This window comes from Hypanus sabinus, chromosome 2, assembly GCF_030144855.1.
Source record: "Hypanus sabinus isolate sHypSab1 chromosome 2, sHypSab1.hap1, whole genome shotgun sequence".
NCBI classification, from domain to species: Eukaryota; Metazoa; Chordata; class Chondrichthyes; order Myliobatiformes; family Dasyatidae; genus Hypanus; species Hypanus sabinus.
In genome coordinates this window covers 162212755-162231320 of record NC_082707.1, presented here as the reverse complement: position 1 = coordinate 162231320, position 18566 = coordinate 162212755, and the positions used below count along the sequence as shown (strand labels likewise).

General features: G+C 41.6%; 1 protein-coding gene across 1 annotated transcript in view; it reads left to right on the top strand.

Annotated features, from left to right (window-relative positions):
• atl1 (atlastin GTPase 1) overlaps positions 1–18566 on the top strand; it is a 74368-nt gene that overhangs the window by 23230 nt on the left and 32572 nt on the right. Inside the window, exon 3 of the mRNA XM_059958123.1 lies at positions 13516–13650. Within this exon, the coding sequence (XP_059814106.1) occupies positions 13516–13650 (135 nt within the window). The remainder of the gene's footprint in view (positions 1–13515; positions 13651–18566) is intronic.

Genomic DNA, 18566 nt, shown 5'->3' with positions numbered 1-18566 from the left:
CTTGGGTAAACTCCCTGTAGTTTTGTTGTCACAGGTTGCGTCGTACATTAAATCCTTGTGGGAAATCATCTAACTTGCGTTTCATTTTTAGGTCATAGTGATTGTTTTAATACTCATTGTACTATTTCCAAAAATATCAAAAGCACATTGGGGATATAACTCCCAATTAACCTTGTATTCACTATATGCTATACTAAGAAAATCTGGTCTCGGGATGAGAGAATCCAGGTAGAAATAGTTATTTTTCATTCTTTTTTGACTTGGAATTGTTCGATTTCAGTGTACAGGATTATTTTTTTAAATTATGCATTAAAATAGAAGAAATAAGCGTAGGTCTCATCCACTAAGTCTCTGGAGCCTGCTCCACCACACAATAAAGTCATAGCTGATCTGATTTTGGCCTCGCCTCTCTTCCCTGTCTCTTACCAATAATCCTTTATTCTCCTGTTATGTAGGCTTGAATTACATTAGAAAGGAAACCATTTGACAATACTATTCCCCCCCCCCCCCCACACACACACTTCAAATTAGAGGAGAGTGTAACTTGAGCAAAGTTATAAATAACCTAAAAATCAGTCTTCCTTAGACTTAAACCTATTTAATAAACAGACTCACAGCTCTTTGGACTAGGAAATTCCAAGGTTTACAATTCTAAGAGGAGAACTTGCCTCTCATCTCCATTCTAAATGGGCAGCCGCCTTACTTTGAAACTACAGCCCCAATGCTACAATGCCCCATGTAGGGATCATCTTCTGAACTTCCACTCCGTCAAACCTCAGACTTTCATGTTTCACACCTTTCACTTTTAACATCTGTAGGTCTAACCTGTTTCATCATTTGTTCCTCTTAAGCCAACTTCCTCAATCAACTCTAGTTTTCCTTCTTGGAGCTGCTTCTAAAACAAGTTAATCCTTCCCTTGCAAAACACAGAAAATGGTGGAGGAACTCAGCAGGCAAGGCAGAATCTATAGAATAAAGTACAGACAACTTTTTTCTATAGATGCTGCCTGGCCTGCTGAGTTCCAACAGCATGTTGTGTGTGTTGCTTGGATTTCTAGCATCTGCAGATTTTCTCCTGTTTATGATGTCCTTTCCTTGGGGGGTTCCTTAAGGGTTCAGCATGATTTATTTCTACTTTCCACATAGTCCTATATAGGATCTGTAGGCTATCACAGGTAGAGAATGTGCTGGTAGATGACTAGATTGACTGAATAATTGTAGGCTGTTACTGTTTATGCTTGACATCTACACAGTCCCATTGGTGAGAGATTCAAAGTGGCCAGGCTTCTTACATATTTCTCTGCCTGTTTGAGGTATTCCATTTTCTTTCCAAGGATATTTTGGGAACATTCATGAACTCTTATTTTTTTTCCTCTCTGTCTCCAGAAATCATTTTGGTGCAACAAAGCTCAGTTTAGGTTGCTTTCTTCAGTAGTGTGACCTGTTCACTGAAGATGGTTGCACATGATCAGAACTTTGGGGTTAGGGTTTTTGACATTGGTGAGGAAGCTGGTTTTGCAGATGCTGTACTGGCTCCAGTTCTCCAATCCGTTGCTTTCAATAAGTCGTCCATGTCTCTAAATCAAGCAGGGATCCCAGTTGCTGACTAGTCCAAGAGCAAAGGCATAGTCTGAGTTTGAAGTCTTGGTCATCAACCCTTCTCTTTTGCAGATGGCTAAAGGCCATCTTGGCAGATTGGTAGTGGTACATCCATTATCCAAATAGGATGTGATCCATCAATGATCCTGATTGTTGGGAGGTGATGCTATGTGGTGCACCGGACAAGTATGGTATCTTTGTTTACGAGATGTTTAAAACCAGCCCCCTTCTCTCACAAACTTGAGAAATTGAAAATGGTTGGAGCCTGGTCTCAATGAGTGTGCAGGCCGTAGCCAGCTGCATATTAGAAGTTGATGAATGAAGATGGACATTCTTTTTTCAAGAACTATCATGATAAAGGTCGAAGGATTTTTTGCTCATCTTATGGATTGACTCTGCCTCATCAAGGAGATTGTTTGAGGTAAGCTGGGACATTTCAATAAGTGAGAGATTCTGTATGACAACACTGTTCTGCTGATGATGTCTATAAACAGAATGAGGCTGTGGTGGATCCATTAGCTAGCAACATGGCCCATAATAATAAAACTATAATTTACAATAAGTATATAAGAAAGAAAACTATTTTGAATGTAATGCAAAAAAGAGGGAAAATATGAAGGAAGTGTTCATGGATTCATTGTCTATTCAGAAATCTGATGGCGGAGGGGAAGAAGCTGTTCCTGAAATGTTGAGTGTATATCTTCAGCCACCTGAACCTCCTCCTTGATGGCAGCAATGAGAAGAGGGCACATACTGGGTGATGGGGGTCCTTAATGAAGGATTCTGCCTTTTTAGGCATCACCTTTTGAAGGTATCCTCTCTGGGAAGGGTAGTACCCATGATGGAGCTGGCTGAGTTTACAACTTCCTGCAACTTTTTATCATCTTCTGCAATGGCCCCAATATACTAGGTGGTGATGAAACCGGTAGAGTGCTTCTCCGCAATACATCTGTAGAGGTTTGTGAATGTCTTTGACTACCGAGATCCTACAAACTCCTAATGTAATATAGCCACTGTTGTGCCTTTGTAATTTCATCAATATGTTGGGCCCAGGATAGATCCTCAGAGATGCTGACACTCAGGGACTTGAAACTGCTTGTCCTTTCCACTGCTGATCCCTCGATGAGGACTGGTGTGTGTTCTTTCAACTTCCCCTTCCTGAAGCACACAATTGATTCCTTGGTCTTACTGAGTGCAAGGTTGTGCTGTGATACCACTCAAGCAGCTGATCCCTCCTGTATGCCTCTTTCTCACCATCTGAAATTCTGCCAACAAACATTGTGAATTTAAAGGTGCTGTGCCACACAGTCATGACGGTAGAGAGTAGAGCAGAGGGCAAAGCACACATCTTTGAGGTACACCAGTGTTGATTGTCAGCGAAAGGGGAGGTGTTATTTCTGATCCACACAGATTGTGGTCTCCTGGAGAGGAAGTCAAGGATCTAGTTACAGAAGGAGGTACACAAGCCCAGGCCAGGTTTTCTTGATTAGAACTGAGGGTATGATTGTGCAGCTATTACTATTGTGCAGATGATCTAAGGCCGAGTGGAGAACCAGTGAGATTGCATCTGCTGTAGACCTTTTGTGGTGACAGACAAGTTGTAGTGAGTCCAGGTGTTTGCTTAGGCAGGAGTTGATTATAGTCATGACCAAGCTCTCAAAGTACTTAATCACAGTAGGAGTGAGTGCCAATAGGCAATGGTGATTGAGGCAGGTCACCCTCCTCTTCTTGGGCATTGGCATGATCTTCACCCTTTTGAAGCAGGTGGGAACCTTCGACTGTAGCAGAGGGAAATTGAAAATGTCCTTGAACATTCCTGTCAATTGGTTGGTGCGGGTTTTCAGAACCCTACTAGGTACACCATGCCTTGCACCCTCTTGAAGGATGTTCTGACGTCAGCCTCAGAGACAGCAGTCGCAGGGTCACTGGATGCTGCAGGAATTCTCGCATGTAATTTTATTCTTCCTTTCAAAGCATGCATAAAAGGCATTGAGCTCATCTGGGAGTGAAGCATCACTGCCATTCATGATATTAGGTTTCATTTTGTAGGAAGTTATGGCCTGCAAACCCTGCCAGAGCTGATGTGCTTCCAATTTCAACTCCAACCTCAATTGGAATTGTTTTCTCATTCTTAAAATAGCCTTCCATTGGTCATACCTGGACTTCTTGTGCAGTCTGGATCAACACTCTTGAATGCCACAGATCTGGCCCTCAGTAGACTATGAATCTCCTGGTTTATCCACGGGTTTTGGTTTTGGTATGTCCATTATGTTCTTGAAGGCACACATTCATCCACACAGGTCTTGATAAAGTTGGTGACAATTGTAACATAGTTGTTCAGACTCGAAGATAAATCCCTGAATATTATCCAGTCCACTGGCTCAAAGCAGTCCTGTAATCATTCCTCCACCTCCCTCGATCATACCTTCTTGGTCCTCACCACTGGTGCTGTGGTCTTTATTCTCTGCCTATGTACTGGGAGTAGAAGTACAGCCAGATAATCAGACTTTCCAAAGTGTGGGCGTGGGATGGCATGGTAAGCATTCTTGATGGTGGTATAACAGTGGCCAAGTGGGTTGGCTCTTTAGGTTCCACAAGTGACACGTGGGTAGTAGATGTTCAGAGACTTCTTCAAGCGGGACTGGTTGAAATCACTTGCAACGATAGGGAAGGCATCAGAGAGCACAGTGCTTTGCTCATCTCCTCCAGTGCCTGCCTGACGTTGGCCTCAAGTGGAATATACCACCTCCCCCACCAGGAAGATGGCGGAAAACTCCCTCAGCAGGTAAAGTGGATGACATTTGACCACTAGAATCTGGTCAAGATGGCACCAGAAAACAATGATTCTTTGGGCAACATCTTCCAGATAGTCAGCGATTTCAGCTTTTCTACATCTTCTCTTTATTCTTTTTATCTTAATTTTGTTTTTGAAACTGTCGGAGCCTGTGGCTTATAGTCTGTAGTTCAATTGAGTGAGCTGGCGCACTGCTGTCCTCAAACTCCAGGAGAGTCACATGAGCACAAGCTGCCATGAGGGGAAGCTCAGAGACTAGAGGAAGGGCCATGATTGACTCCGATTAAACTGTTGAGGAAGATTGAAGCATGGTTCTCAACAGGACTGCTGTCATTGCCCTTGGAGGGGCTGCTGGGTCTCGAGGCTCTTGGAGATGTTAGCGAAATTCTGAGATTCATAGATTGGACTGTAGTTCAAACTATTGGCCTTTTTCAGTTCTGTTTTTTTTTCATGTTCTCACGCATTCTTTCTCGTTGCTGACTGGTGGGCTGGGGGTTGGGGTTTGATGTTCTTCCTGTTGTTTCTTCATTTGGGTGATCTGTTTGTTTTTGTGCGAGGGAGGGGTTGGAGGCTTTGGGGTTTGAGTTATTGTTTCTTTTCATGCGGGAAGATTACAGCTAGAGGCACGTGGAGGATTGATGTCTTTCTTTCAACTACTTCTATGGTTTTCTGTATTTTATCGCTATCTGGAGAAGAGAAATCTCAGCATTGTATTCTGCATACATACCTTGATAAGAAAATGAACCTTTGAGATGCTCCAGATCAGGTGAGCACGTCTGCGCACCATGATGAATTAATCATAAAGCATAAGCCACCTCCTCTGCCTTTAAAAGACGGAGCTGCTCTGTTTATGCAGAAAATTTTGAAGCTGTTGAGGTGCAGCTCTGCATCTGAAATGGCAGGGGTTAGCCATGTTTCTGTGAAGCAAAGTACACAGCAGTCCCTGATGTCCCTCTGGTACTGCCATCTTGCTCCAAGGTCTTCATTTTTATTTTCTGGAAGTGTATATTCACCAGCAGGATAGTCAGAAGTGGAAGTAAAAAGTCTCCACATTCCAAATGAATTTGTAGACCGGCTTGGTGTCCACAGGGGAACCAAGTCTGCCGTCTGAGGTTTGTCAATTTTGAGTATCAGTAGATTTTTTGAATATCTTAAAACAATGCTGATTATTGAAGTACCCATGGCTGTGACAGTGGATCTCATCAGCAGTAGTCCTAAACAGGAATATTTGATTATTCCCATCGGAGCTGCATGCAAACAGGTACCACGTAATGGCACCATCTCTGGACTTCCTTGCAAAAGTGTGCTTACTGGGAATTGATTGCTTTACTGCCCCAGCTGTCAGCAGGGTTGGTCCAAGAGTGGACGAGAGCCATCTAATCTAAACATTGAATTGGGATTATAGGTAACAAACCTGAACAAAATTTAAAAGCACTGCCAACATACATTTAAAGGACAATGGTGTAGCCAAATCAGTTGACTTAGAGTCTGTGAAGAAGTAGTGAATGGAATGTTACTTTGTTGTCCAGAGGAATTCCACTCATTTTGTTTATAATACTGTTGAGAGTCCTGCCAGTCATTATTTACAGTGGAATGATGCAGAGATTATTATTTTTAATATTTTTCAATTCTTCAGTGATTAGTTATTTTTCTGTTATGTACTGACCTATCAAATGACGCAGCTAATTCAAATTATGCAAATTTTGAAATGAGCAATCTTCATTTCTTTGTTCAGCAATGGATTACAGTCAGTTTGATGTTGTGGTGATTCACAGCCTCACCCGATGATCATGAGCTCATTCTCCAGGTGAAGTCATTGGTTGGCTCAGACTGGTTTCCCCTGTCTTTTGTCTTGATACATGCAAACTAGGCAGACTTGCGTTTTGCAGAAAGCTGCACAAGAAACAACCTTTCTAACAAGCCCTCTGGCATTTTATACGTTATATACAATGTTTCTTATAAAGCTTGTGTTTAAAAATAATGTTAGTGATAACATCACATTTAAAAAAATAATTAATAATAGTAATAGAAGAAATCGGAATAACTCATCAATCAGCGTTGTTTTTATATTCCTTATTTGATCCGAAACATTAATGGCTCCTCTTTCCCCCACCCCCACCAACAGATGCTGAGTTCCTCCAGCAGATTGTTTGTTGCCCCAGATTCCAATTTCTGCACTCTCCTGTGACCCACAGACCATTTTGTCCATTTTATATGATGTACAGCATTTTCCACAACAGGATGTTTCTCAGAACACACCCTTTCATAAATTGTGTAATACCTGTACTCCCTTCATAGAATCAAGATTTTGCCTTTGGACAATTCTCTTAATTCTCTTCCAACGGCCGAGTCAGTATTAGAATCTTCCTGCTCATGATGCATTGACGAAGTTGTTCATAGTTCAGTAATTCAGCATTCAAATATTATGATGAACTTTGTGGCTGTTAACATTCCAGAGATAAAATTGAAGAGAATAAAAACATTGAATTTGTCATCTAGTTAAAATTTATTACCATATTGTGCTATTATCAATTGGAATTTTTTTGTTTCTAATTTTGCCTCTTAGTCTCCTGCTGAGCTTTTTTTTCTGAAAAAATGTGATAAAGCTTATCCGCATTCTTTTTCTTAGGCTCCCAAGCACTCTGGGTTTGGAGAGTAGAGGGAAATGTTTTGACAAATAATTGCTCTAATTGTCTATGGTTGTTCTTCAACTTACTAAGAGCCAGCTGTTTAAAATCAGTCCAGATCATGTTTTTGTTTGAACAACTTTTACATGCCAAAACATGTGTGGGTATAATTGTCCTTTCAACATAATGTTAATTAGTATGGATTTGTTATGTTTTCTGTTTGGCTGGTCTAGTGGGTTTATTTGTTAAATTAATATTGTATTAAAGTCATAGAAAAGTACAGCATAGGAACAGGCCCATTGGCCCATCTAGTCCATGCCGAACCATTTAAACTGCCTAGTCCTATTGACCTGCACCAGGACCATAGTTCTCTAAAACATTACCATTCATATACCTATCCAAACTTTTCTTAAACGTTGAGATCGAGCTTGCATGCACCACTTGTACTGGCAATTTATTCCACCATCTTGTATACCTCTATTAAATATCTCAGTCTTCTGTGTTCCAAGGAATATAGTCCTGACCTATTCAATCTTTCCTTATAACTTGGGTCTTTCAGACCTGACAAATCCTTGAAAATATTCTCTGTACTCTTTCAAACTTACTTACATCCATTTTTCCAGCTGGCCCAGATTCGGCTGCAAGTCGTAATAGCCTTCCTCACTGTCCACTACAGCCCCAACCTTGGTGTCTTGTCAGGCCCTGGGGATTTCCATCAGGATGGCAAGCACCTCCTCCTCTGCTATCTGTATAGGGTCCATGAAGTCAATGTCACTTTGCTTCACTTCCCTAGTCTCTGTGTCCGCTTCCTGAGTAAATACAGTATACAGTTGCAAAAAATTTATTTTAGAGCTCCCCTATCTCTTTGGCTCCACACATGGATTACCATTCTGATCTTCCAGAGGACCAATTTTGTCCCTTGCAAACTTTTTGATCTTAAATTTTCTGTAGAATTCCTTAGGATTCTCCTTCACCTTGTCTGCCGTGGCAACCTCGTGCCTTCTTTTAGCCTTCCTGATTTCTTAAGTGTTCTCTTGTACATCTTGTACTCTAAACACCTCATTTGTTCCTGCCTGCTTATACCTGCTATGCACCTCCTTTTTTTTTCTTAACCAGGGCCTCAATATCTCCTGAAAACCAAGGTTCCTTATGCCTGTTACCTTTACCTTTTATTCCGACAGGCACATACAAGCTTTGAACTCTCAAAATTTCATTTTTGAAGACCTCCCACTTACAATGTACACTTCTGCCAAAAAAAGCTTGCCTCAATCTACACGTGCCAGATTGTTTCTTATACCATCAAAATTGGACTTACCAGCAAACCAGACCTACCTTTTTGCATTATTTAATTTAAAACTAATGGTATTGTGATCATTAGAAGCAAAACTTCTGTCACCTGTCCTGTCTCATTCCCTAATAGCAGATCAAGTATTACCCACTCTTTTGTTGGGACATCTTCATAGTGAGTAAGGAAACTTTCCTGAACATACTTGTCAGATTCTATCCCATCTTGTCCTTTTACAGCACGTGAGTCCCAGTCAATATGCGGACATTTAAAATCACCTACTATAACAGCCTTGTGTTTCTTGCAAAAGTCTACAATCTCTCTGCATATTTGTTCCTCTAAGTCCCTTGGACCATTGGGTGGTTTGTAATATAACTCAATTAACGTAGTCTTACCTTTCTTATTTCCCAGTTCCACCCATAGCACCTCCCTGGACAAGTTTTCCAGTCTTTCCTGACTGAGCGCGGCTGTGACGTTTCCCTGACTAGCAACACCACCCCCTGCCTTTAATCCCTCCCACTCTGTCACGTCTAAAACAACAGAGCCCCAGAATATTGAGCTGCCAGTTGTGCCCTTTCTGCAAACAAGTCTCACCAATGGTTACAGTATCATAATTCCAGGTATTGATCCATGCCCTGAGCTCATCTGCCTTTCCTATGACATTTCTTTCTTTGAAATATATGGAGCTTAGGACATTAGTCACACCATGCTCAACTTTTTGATTCCTGACTTTGTCTGAGGTCTTAACATCTGTCTCCACATCATTTCTACTATCTGTTCAGGTGCTCTGGCTGCCATTCCCCCGCAACTCTAGTTTAAACCCCAAGTGCAGCATTAACAATTCCCGTTAGGATATTAGTCCCCTCCAGTTCAGGAGCGTCCCTTATGTACAGGCTCCTCCTTCCCTGGAAGGGAGCCCAATGATCCAAAGATCTGATACCCTCTCTCCTACAGTAACTTCTTACCCACCTGTTTAACTGTATGATCTTTCTAGTTCTGGCCTCACTAGTGAGTAGCATGGTTGCAAACTTGAGATCACAACCCTGGCGGTCCTGCCCATTAACTCAGTGCCTAATTCCCTGAACTCACTTTGAGAACCTTGCCACTCTTCCTACCTACAGTATTTCATTGGTACCCGCACGGATCAGCACCTCTGACTGGTTCACCCTGCCCCTTAAGAATGCTGAGCACTCAATCCGAGGTGTCCCGGACCCTGGTGCCATCTGGGAATCTCCTTCCTGTTTCCCCTAGCTAACAAATCCCCCATCACCACAGCTCGCCTCTTCTCTCACTTCCCTTCAGAGTTGCAAAGACCTGGCCACTGTGACTCTCCTCTGCGAGGTCACCCCGCCCCAGCAGTATCCATAGTGGTCTTTCTCTCTGGCTATCCATCCCATAGGATGATGATGGTCCCTTTCAGTCAGTTAGTGGGGTTTGATATTTATGTCGTGGAGTGGCCGTATAGGCAGATCCTTGACAGGCACTGCTTGCCACATACTTGACAGGTGAGGTCTGGAGGGGCAGCAGGGGCATTAGCTCTGTTGTTGTGCTTCCTGTTCCTTTCCTCTGTTGCCTCTATGAGCTTGTTCTCAGCAGAATCCACACCTTTTCTGACGGCGTCCCTCCACTGTAAGCAATCTTGAGCCAGATCCTCCCATGTTGATGGGGCAATGTCAGCTTTCTTGAGGTTCCGGTGTAGAACTCGTTTTCTGGTACCACTGGACAGATGGCCGTACAAGATATCCTTGGGCAGTCTTCCGTCAGGCATTCTGACAACATGTCCCGCCCAGCGCAGTTGGGCTGACAACACCAAGGTTGAAAATGCTGTCATTCCGGCTCGAGAGAGGACCTCAGTATTGGAGACCTTGTCTCGCCAGGTGATCTTCATCAGAGAAGGTCGGTGACACTGCTGCATTTGGTCAATAGTGGTATACCGGTTGTTGAAGGGGATAGCTGCAGGGGTACATTGCACTGGCTGTTTAACCCCTTTCCTCCTCCTGACCCTCACCCAGTCTCCTGTGTCCTGCACCTTGGGTGTATCTACCACTGTGTATGTCTTATCTATCACTCAATACATTGAGTTCCATTTTCCTTATTAATTCCTATAAACCCTTCAACTTCTGTAGATTTAAAAATATTTTTTGTACTTTTCCACTAGCTTTTGGGCACTTTATGTTTCATTGTTTCTTCTCATATTGAAGAAAATAACAAGGAAATTATAAAATTTTAAGTATGGTGAGTTCTCCGTTTGTATCATTTTGGTTGTAGTTTTTTCTGAACAGCAGCATTTAGCTTGTCTCTAATCTGAATCAGGAGAGAAGAGTCACTATCCTTATCTAGTCTGGCCTACGTGTTGTTCCAGACCCAGCAGAATATGGCTAACTTTGATCTCCTGCAGAGGTGACCTGGCTCAGCAGCGATTGTGAAAAATGAATCAATAATGTAGTTGTTTATCAGGTAGAAAAACAGCATCCAATTTGCAGGCAACAAAGCTCCACAGACAGAATGTTTGTCATGACCCTAATGTTGTTGCTTTCACCTTGGCAGGCAGCAAAAGCCTCCTTTTTAATACCTTATTGGAATATACTTCCAGCATGATACTTTCTCGCCGCAGAGTAGATTTTGAAATGAAGTTTGTCCCTGCAGTTGTGTGCCTCAGAGGCAAGAGCTAAGGTTACCGTCACCAGTGTCAGATCTGCACCTCTGCTGTTCTTTCTGGCATTCTATGTTTATTATGGGCAACGGGGAACTGGCACCCATTGTGTTGATTGGTGCAGATATTAGAAGAGTAGTAGCAGAAGGAAGTGGGGAATGGAACAAGAACTGACCAACTCAGGAAAAGCTGAACAAAAATGACAAATTTTGTCATCGGCTTTGTGAGTATCACACTCTATTTTCTTTAATGTTTGTGCACTGGGTTGCTCACATTCTGGACTAGATGGACTTTCATGTTCGTTTGTCTGTCTTTGTGTGTCATTTTTTAATTGATTCTGTTTTATTTCTTTGTATCTACTCTGAATGCCTGCAAGAAAATGAATCCCGGCATAGTATACGGTGACATATACGTACTTCGATAATAAATTTGCTTTGAATTTTAAACTTTGAGACAGGATCCTGATTTGCAGAGTTAACAAGGAAGAATGTTTCAGGTTTAACTGGTCTGCCTGTTTTTTTGATGCAATAGTGCCATCAAGTCAGATTTTTCTGGAACGCAGGAGTTGAGAATCACTGTTGATGCATGTATTGTCAGATGTATACCCTGTAATAACATTGTCTTCACTTACTTCCTGCTCTGTTGCCAGGCGAGATTCTGAGCACACAAGAAAGATAATTTTAGAACTCCACTTTTTTGCACCCTCTTTACATTTTGCTGTTTCCTTTCTCCTGAAGTTGTGAAACAAATTTGGTGGCAAATGTTTCTGGAGATGTTCCAGACAATTATCTATGTCCTTTTATGATGTTTCAAAGTTTAAAACAATGTTCTTAAAAACTAAAAAAAATCCACAATTTCATATACAAGAGAGACTGCAGATACTGGAAATTCAAGCATCACACACAAAATGCTGGAGGAACTCAGCAGGCCAGGCAGCATCTGTGGAGAAGAGTACAGCTACGTTTCGGGCCGAGACCCTTCAGCAGGTTCTGATGAAAGGCCTCGGCCCAAAACAGACTATACATCTTCTCCATAGATGCTGCCTGGCCTGCTGAGTTCCTCCAGCATTTTGTGTGTGTTGCCACAATTTCATATGTTGTTAATATAAAATCAGCCATGCTGAGAAAGATCTGTATTATTAGGTGAACTTTATGATAATATCGCATTCACATAGTTTACATGAAGAAGAAGCAGAACAAAGATAGAAAATTGAATTTGCATTACATTAAAGTTTGATACCCAAAATCATTTAATGGGGCTATTCCCCAAATGCTGATATTTCATACTTGAATCCAATCTTCTTGACTTTCACCATCCATCTCAAGCTACTATTGAAGCAAACCAAACACTTTTCATGGGTTGTGACACAGCTGTTCTGCGTGTGTTCCCCCAGTTTGATTTTGGAGACTGGAAAGGAGAAAGGGCACTGGCTGCAGCAGCACGTGATAGGGAACTGTGACCTGAAAGGGAAGGTCCCTGAGAATTTGATAGCTGTTCTTATGAAGACCTTAATCAACTAAGAAATGAGGCCTACTGGGGGAAGGAAATGAGTTAGGGCACTTTTCATTACAGCTAAATAATTAACATTCATCATTCCAGTTGTTCACATCTTATCTAGTATAGTATACAGACCCCCTCACTGGGCTTGTATGGAAACTTGGCTCGTTGCCAGCTCCGCTAACAGCTACGGGACTCAGCGGTGGGAAGGCCACCTTTCATAAACAACAGGCGTCTAGTATCAGTATGAGTTGGGGTTTAGCCGAACAGGAACGTTTGATGTTCCAATTAAAGAAACCTCGATTTGAGCGAATGCTGTGTAAATATTGCCCATACGTATTTGTCGGTAGCAAGAAATAACAAATTGCACAGTACATAAAATTATAAAGGAAGTATATTTACATATTTCAACTTTATCGAACAGTTAGTAGGAAAAAGGGGAAAAAAATTAAGGAGCCCATTACAATTAAACCAGTCTAAATGTGCATATCATTGGAGCCCATCTTGAAGTTGTCTTTTTACTCATGTGCTAGACCCACGATCTGCGTGAAAACACACACCACATTCTGAACTTTGCCTGAAATCTAAATCGAACAAGTGAGTATTGGTCCTTCCTTCTCGGAGCCATTCATCTGCACAAAACACTTTGTGCTACAGGGACGCTCCTTCCCACAGCATCCTCAGCTATCTTCCCTCCTGTCCTCTCCGTAGCTCCTGCCAAAAAAAACCTGCAAACCACACTGTCTGTCACAAATTTCTGTCCGCCCCACTCTCTCAAACTTCCTCCCGATTCTGCTATTCCTAATTTGAACATCATAGCATCTTATTTTTTAGCTGAAACCAAACATTCTAAAAACAGAACACTGCTTTTGCAGAACTGCTAAAATGAAATACCTACAGTATGGCAGTAAAAACATTAACCAGTGCATTACAGTATCTATGGTAACAATCTAATTATATTGCATTGAGTTTTAAAATATCTATATTTGTGATTTCTGAAGGTAGAGTTGGATTATAGAATCCAATAGTAACAATTTTTAAAAAAACTTTCCTTGTATAGGATCCCAACAACTGGTTAGGCAACTTTGACGAGCCTTTGACTGGGTTTTCTTGGCGTGGCGGATCAGAGCGAGAGACGACTGGTATTCAGATCTGGAGTGAAGTGTTTCTGGTGGACAAACCCGATGGGGAGAAGGTGAGTACAGCATAAAGGATCTCACAGAATATAGCAGGCCATAGAATGCAAGGGAACTCTATATACTCAGTGGCCACTTTATTATGTAAACCTGTACACCTGTTAATGCAAATATCTAATCAGCTAATTATGTGGCAGCAACACAATCATCAAAGCATGCAGACATTGTCAAGAGTTTCAGTTATTGTTCAGACCAAACATCAGAATGGGGAAGAGATGTGATCTAAGTGATTTTGACCGTGGAGTGATTGTTGGCGCCAGATGGAATGGTTTCAGGATCTCAGAAACTGCTCATCTCCTGGGATTTTCATGCACAGTAATTTCTAGAGTTAACAGAGAATGGGATGAGGGAAAAAAAACATCCAGTGAGCAGAGTTCACTGGGCGAAAACATCTTGTTAATAAGAGAAGTCAGAAGAGAATGGCCTGACTGGTTCAAGCTGACAGGAAGGTGACAGTAACTCAAATAACAATGTGTTACAACAGTGGTGTGCAGAGGAGCATTTCTGAATGCATAACACAACAATCCTTGAAGTGGATGGACTACAGCAGCAAAAAACCATGAACATAAAGAAGTACACTCAGTACAGGAGGGTACCTAATAAAGTGGCCTCTGAGTGTATATTCCACATGAAGCTCCTTCCAGTCTGCTACAACTGATTGCTTTACTAAGAGTGATAGTTCTCAAATATACCTCTTCTATACACACTGGTAAGGCTTATTTTCTTTTTAGTGAAAGGTTCATCTGTTCAGTGAATAAGCTTTGGAAACATTAAAACATTGATCTTAAATGATCAATGGCTGTCAGTTAAATAATTAATGCATACTTTATAGAAAATGTTTACACTTTAAGAGGACAAGTGGTCCAGCTGTGATTACTGCTTTCACATGAGAACTTCAAGTTAGTATTAGATCAGAAACAAAGACATAAAATATAAAAGAAACACAGCAGTGAGCCAGAGTGTTTTGAAAATTTCGGAGTTCACTTAAGGTGGGCTAAGTTATTATGAAGGAAAGGGAAGATAGAAAATGAGAGTTGTCTATTGAGCAACATTAGAACAGTGGAACGTCAATATGCAAGAATTAAGGTGGGTTCCTTACAAATAGAGATAAGAAAGATTATAATGGAGATATAGAAATGGCAGAAAGATTGAACAAATATCTTGTCTACCTTTATAAAAACAAACACAGAAAACATTCTAGAAACAAGATAAGATATAGACCATAAGATGTAGGAGCAGAAGTAGGCCATTTGGCCCATCAAGTCTGCTCTGCCATTCAGTCCTGGGCTGATCCAATTATTCCAGTCATCCCCTCTTCCCTGACTTCTCCTCATATCCTTTGATGCCCTGGCTGAACATGAACCTATCTATCTCTGCCTTAAATACACTCAATGACTTGGCCTCCACAGCCGCTCGTAGCAACAAATTCCACAGATTTACCAACCTCTGACTAAATTAATTTCTCCGCATCTCAGTTCTAAATGGACATCCTTCAATCCTGAAGTTGTGCCCTCTTGTCCTAGAATCCCCTAAAATGGGAAATAACTTTGCCATATCTAATCTGTTCAGGCCTTTAACATTCAGGATGTTTCTATGAGATCCCCCCTCATTCTCCTAAACTCCAGGGAATACAACCCAAGAGCTGCCAGACGTTCCTCATGTGGTAGCCCTTTCATTCTTGGAATCATTCTCGTGAATCTTCTGTGAACCTTCTCCAAAGTCAGTATATCCTTTCTAAAATAAGGGCCCCAAAACTGTACACAGTGCTCCAAATGGAGAACAACAAATTAAGAGTGAATGAAGAACTTAAAGGAGAAAAGATTAATTACTTGAGAAACTAATGTGCCTCAAAACTGATAAATCTCCAGAGGCTTCATTGCTTTTTAAGTTTCTGAAAAAGACAGATAGTGTGATAGTGGATACACTGGTTGTCATCTTTCAAAATTGCAGTGATTCCAGAATGGTTCATGCAGATTGGAAAATTACAAATTGTGATACTTTATTTGAGAAAAGAGGAAAGCATAACTGTGACCACAAGACCAGTTAGCTTGATATCTCTAGTGGGAAAACTTGACTAGAATTGTTTATTAAGGACGTGGTAGCAGGATACTTAGAAAATAATCATCAAATTCGGCAGAATCAGCTTTGACGTGAGAAAGGAAAATCATGTCTGACAAATTTGTTCAGAGGTTTTTGAGATTGTAAGCAATAGGATAAAGGGATGTGGATGTAATCTGTTTGGATTTTCAGAAAGCTTTCACTAAGGAACTGCACAAGAGGTTACTAAACGCATTAAACCACTCAAGATTATGTGTAACAGACTATGTAGCCTGAGACAGAACACAGAGTGGGAGTAAATGGGTCATTTTCAGGCTGGAAAGCTATAGCCATTGGAATGCTTTGCTGTTCAATGCTGTCATCTCAGCTGTTCCTGATCTAAATCAGTGACACAGATGATAGGATTAAACATTATGTATCCAAGACTGCCGATGATTCGAAGCTAAGTGGCGGAGTGGTTTGTCTGGAGGAGGCAGAAGCTTTTTTGCAGGAAGAGGAATAGGACGTGAGATGAAATATGATGTGAATAATCCAAATTGGTAGGGAAAAATAGGGTTTTTAAAGTTGTGAGAGATTGAAAGATGTCAGTGTTCATAAAAGCCTTGATGGCTTTGTTCATCAGTTACTAAAGTTAACACATAAGTACAGAGAAGAGTGCGTAAAGGCAAAACATGCGTTTTCCAGGTCTGCAAGAGGACTTGAATACAAGGGTGAAGATAAATTATTCCATTTATTTAGGACTTGGTGGGATTACACTTGGAATATTGTGTTTCAGTCTGATGAAGTAGATTGTAGGAAGGCTGAAGGAATTCTTTTCAAGGTTGAGTGGAGTCCATAGGCAACACCAATGGTGTCAGTAGCCAAGAGGATTGGATCTGTCGGGATCTGTGGTGATTTTATAGCCACTATCGACCCAATACTGAACGACGATCAATACCCTGTGCCCAGGATGGCGGATACCTTTGCAAAGCTTTCTGGGAGGAAAACACTTTAACAAAATGGACTTAGCTGGGAACTGTCTAGAGATGAGGTGGAAGAAGAGTCCAAAGCATTTCTCACCAGAAACACCCACAATGGGCTTTATCACTATAAGGGGCTTATTTTGGAGTAGCATCTGCACCTGCACTCTGGCAGAAGGCAATGGACCAGGTGCTGCAAGGCTGCCCAGCACTCAGTGTTACCTGGATGTCATCATTGTTATTGGTGAGGCTAAGAAACATCTCAAAAGTCTTGAGAGTGTTAAAGAGATGAAACATTTATGGGCTTAGAGCAAGATGCGACAAGGGTAAATTCTGTAAACCAAGCATTACACAAGAGTGCTGAGAAAACTCAGGCAGTGATGGATTCCTCAAGGCCAAAGGACACTTCACAGTGGTGGTGCTTAATTAGGGTTTATCAATTACCATAACAGGTCCCTGCCAAACCCTGGCTACTGTGCTCCACCCCCCAAAATCATTACTACAGATCAAGGAGAAATGGCAATGGACAAAGTAGTGTGAGGTGGCTTTCTAAAAGGTAAAGGAAATGGTGACGTCAGACACTGTACTCACACATGATGATCCATCCACATTGGGCAGTGAAGCCTGCCTGTAACACCTCGCCTTATTGTATGCGTGTAGCCATGTCACATGTCATGAGTGATGGATGTGAACGCTCCATTGCCTTTACATCACATTCCACTGCAGAGAAGAATTATGCCCAGATTGACAGAGGCCTTGAGTCTTGATTGGGATGTAAAACATTTCAACCAGTGCCTGTGTGGGAGAAAGTCTACCCTCAGTACTGATCATCAAGCACTGGTGTCCATTTTCAATCCACAGAAGGGTGTTCCACTAACAGCAGCCACAGAAACGGGCTCTGTTTCTTGGAGGACGCAATTACAAGATTGAGTACGAAGAGGGTGACTAATCATAAAATGTTGAGGGATTGTTCCCTTTACACTTGGGAAAAGGAAATGCTTGAAAATTTATAAAAGAGGACTCCCTTTTGATGTATTCTCCCTAATGCAAATTGAAGTCTCCCTATTATATAATAGTATTATATTTTTAAATAATGTTAAAGAAGATACCAAAAGTTTCTTCAGATACATCAAGTGTAAAGGAGAGGCAAGAGTGGGTATCAGACCACTGGAAAACTATACTGGAGAGGTATTAGTGAGGGTCAAGGAAATAGTGGATGAACTGAATAAGTATTTTGCATCAGTCTTCACTGATGGAAGGCGTGAGCAGTATGACAAATATTCCAGCTGTCAGGGGCCATGAAGTTTGTGAAGTTACCATAACTAGAGAAAAGGGTCTTGGGAAACTGAGAGGTCTGAAGGTCGATAATCACATGGACCAGATGGTCTGCACCCCAGCATTCTGAAAGAGTAGCTGAAGATCTTTAGAGATTCAATAAAATCTGGATTGGTTCCGCAAATGTCACTCACTCTTTAAGAAGGGACATTATTTAAAAAGTAGCCAACAGTGTTCCCAATATCCTCCACGACAACCTCGCACACTGGTGACGTGTTGAGAAACCTGTTCTCAAGGACTGGTGTTCCAGAACATAGAGTTACATCGCAATGCAGCACGCTCCAAACCAGCGACTCACCATCTATGTTGTTCCTGGGTCACACTTGGATCTGCTCAAACCCAATCTCAGAAGGACTATGCAAGTCAAAAAGCTGAGGCAAGTTGAGGTTTGATGACTCACTCCTGGACAAACAGTCCTATGGAGAGACTACTGAGGTGATCAACATTAAGGACAGAACTGAACCACTCTCCTACACAGTGGAGATTGTGTGTGATGTCATCTGGAGATGACACATCAATCTGTTGAGAAAAGCAGAATGAATTGTTAGAGAAGAAAGGTATCC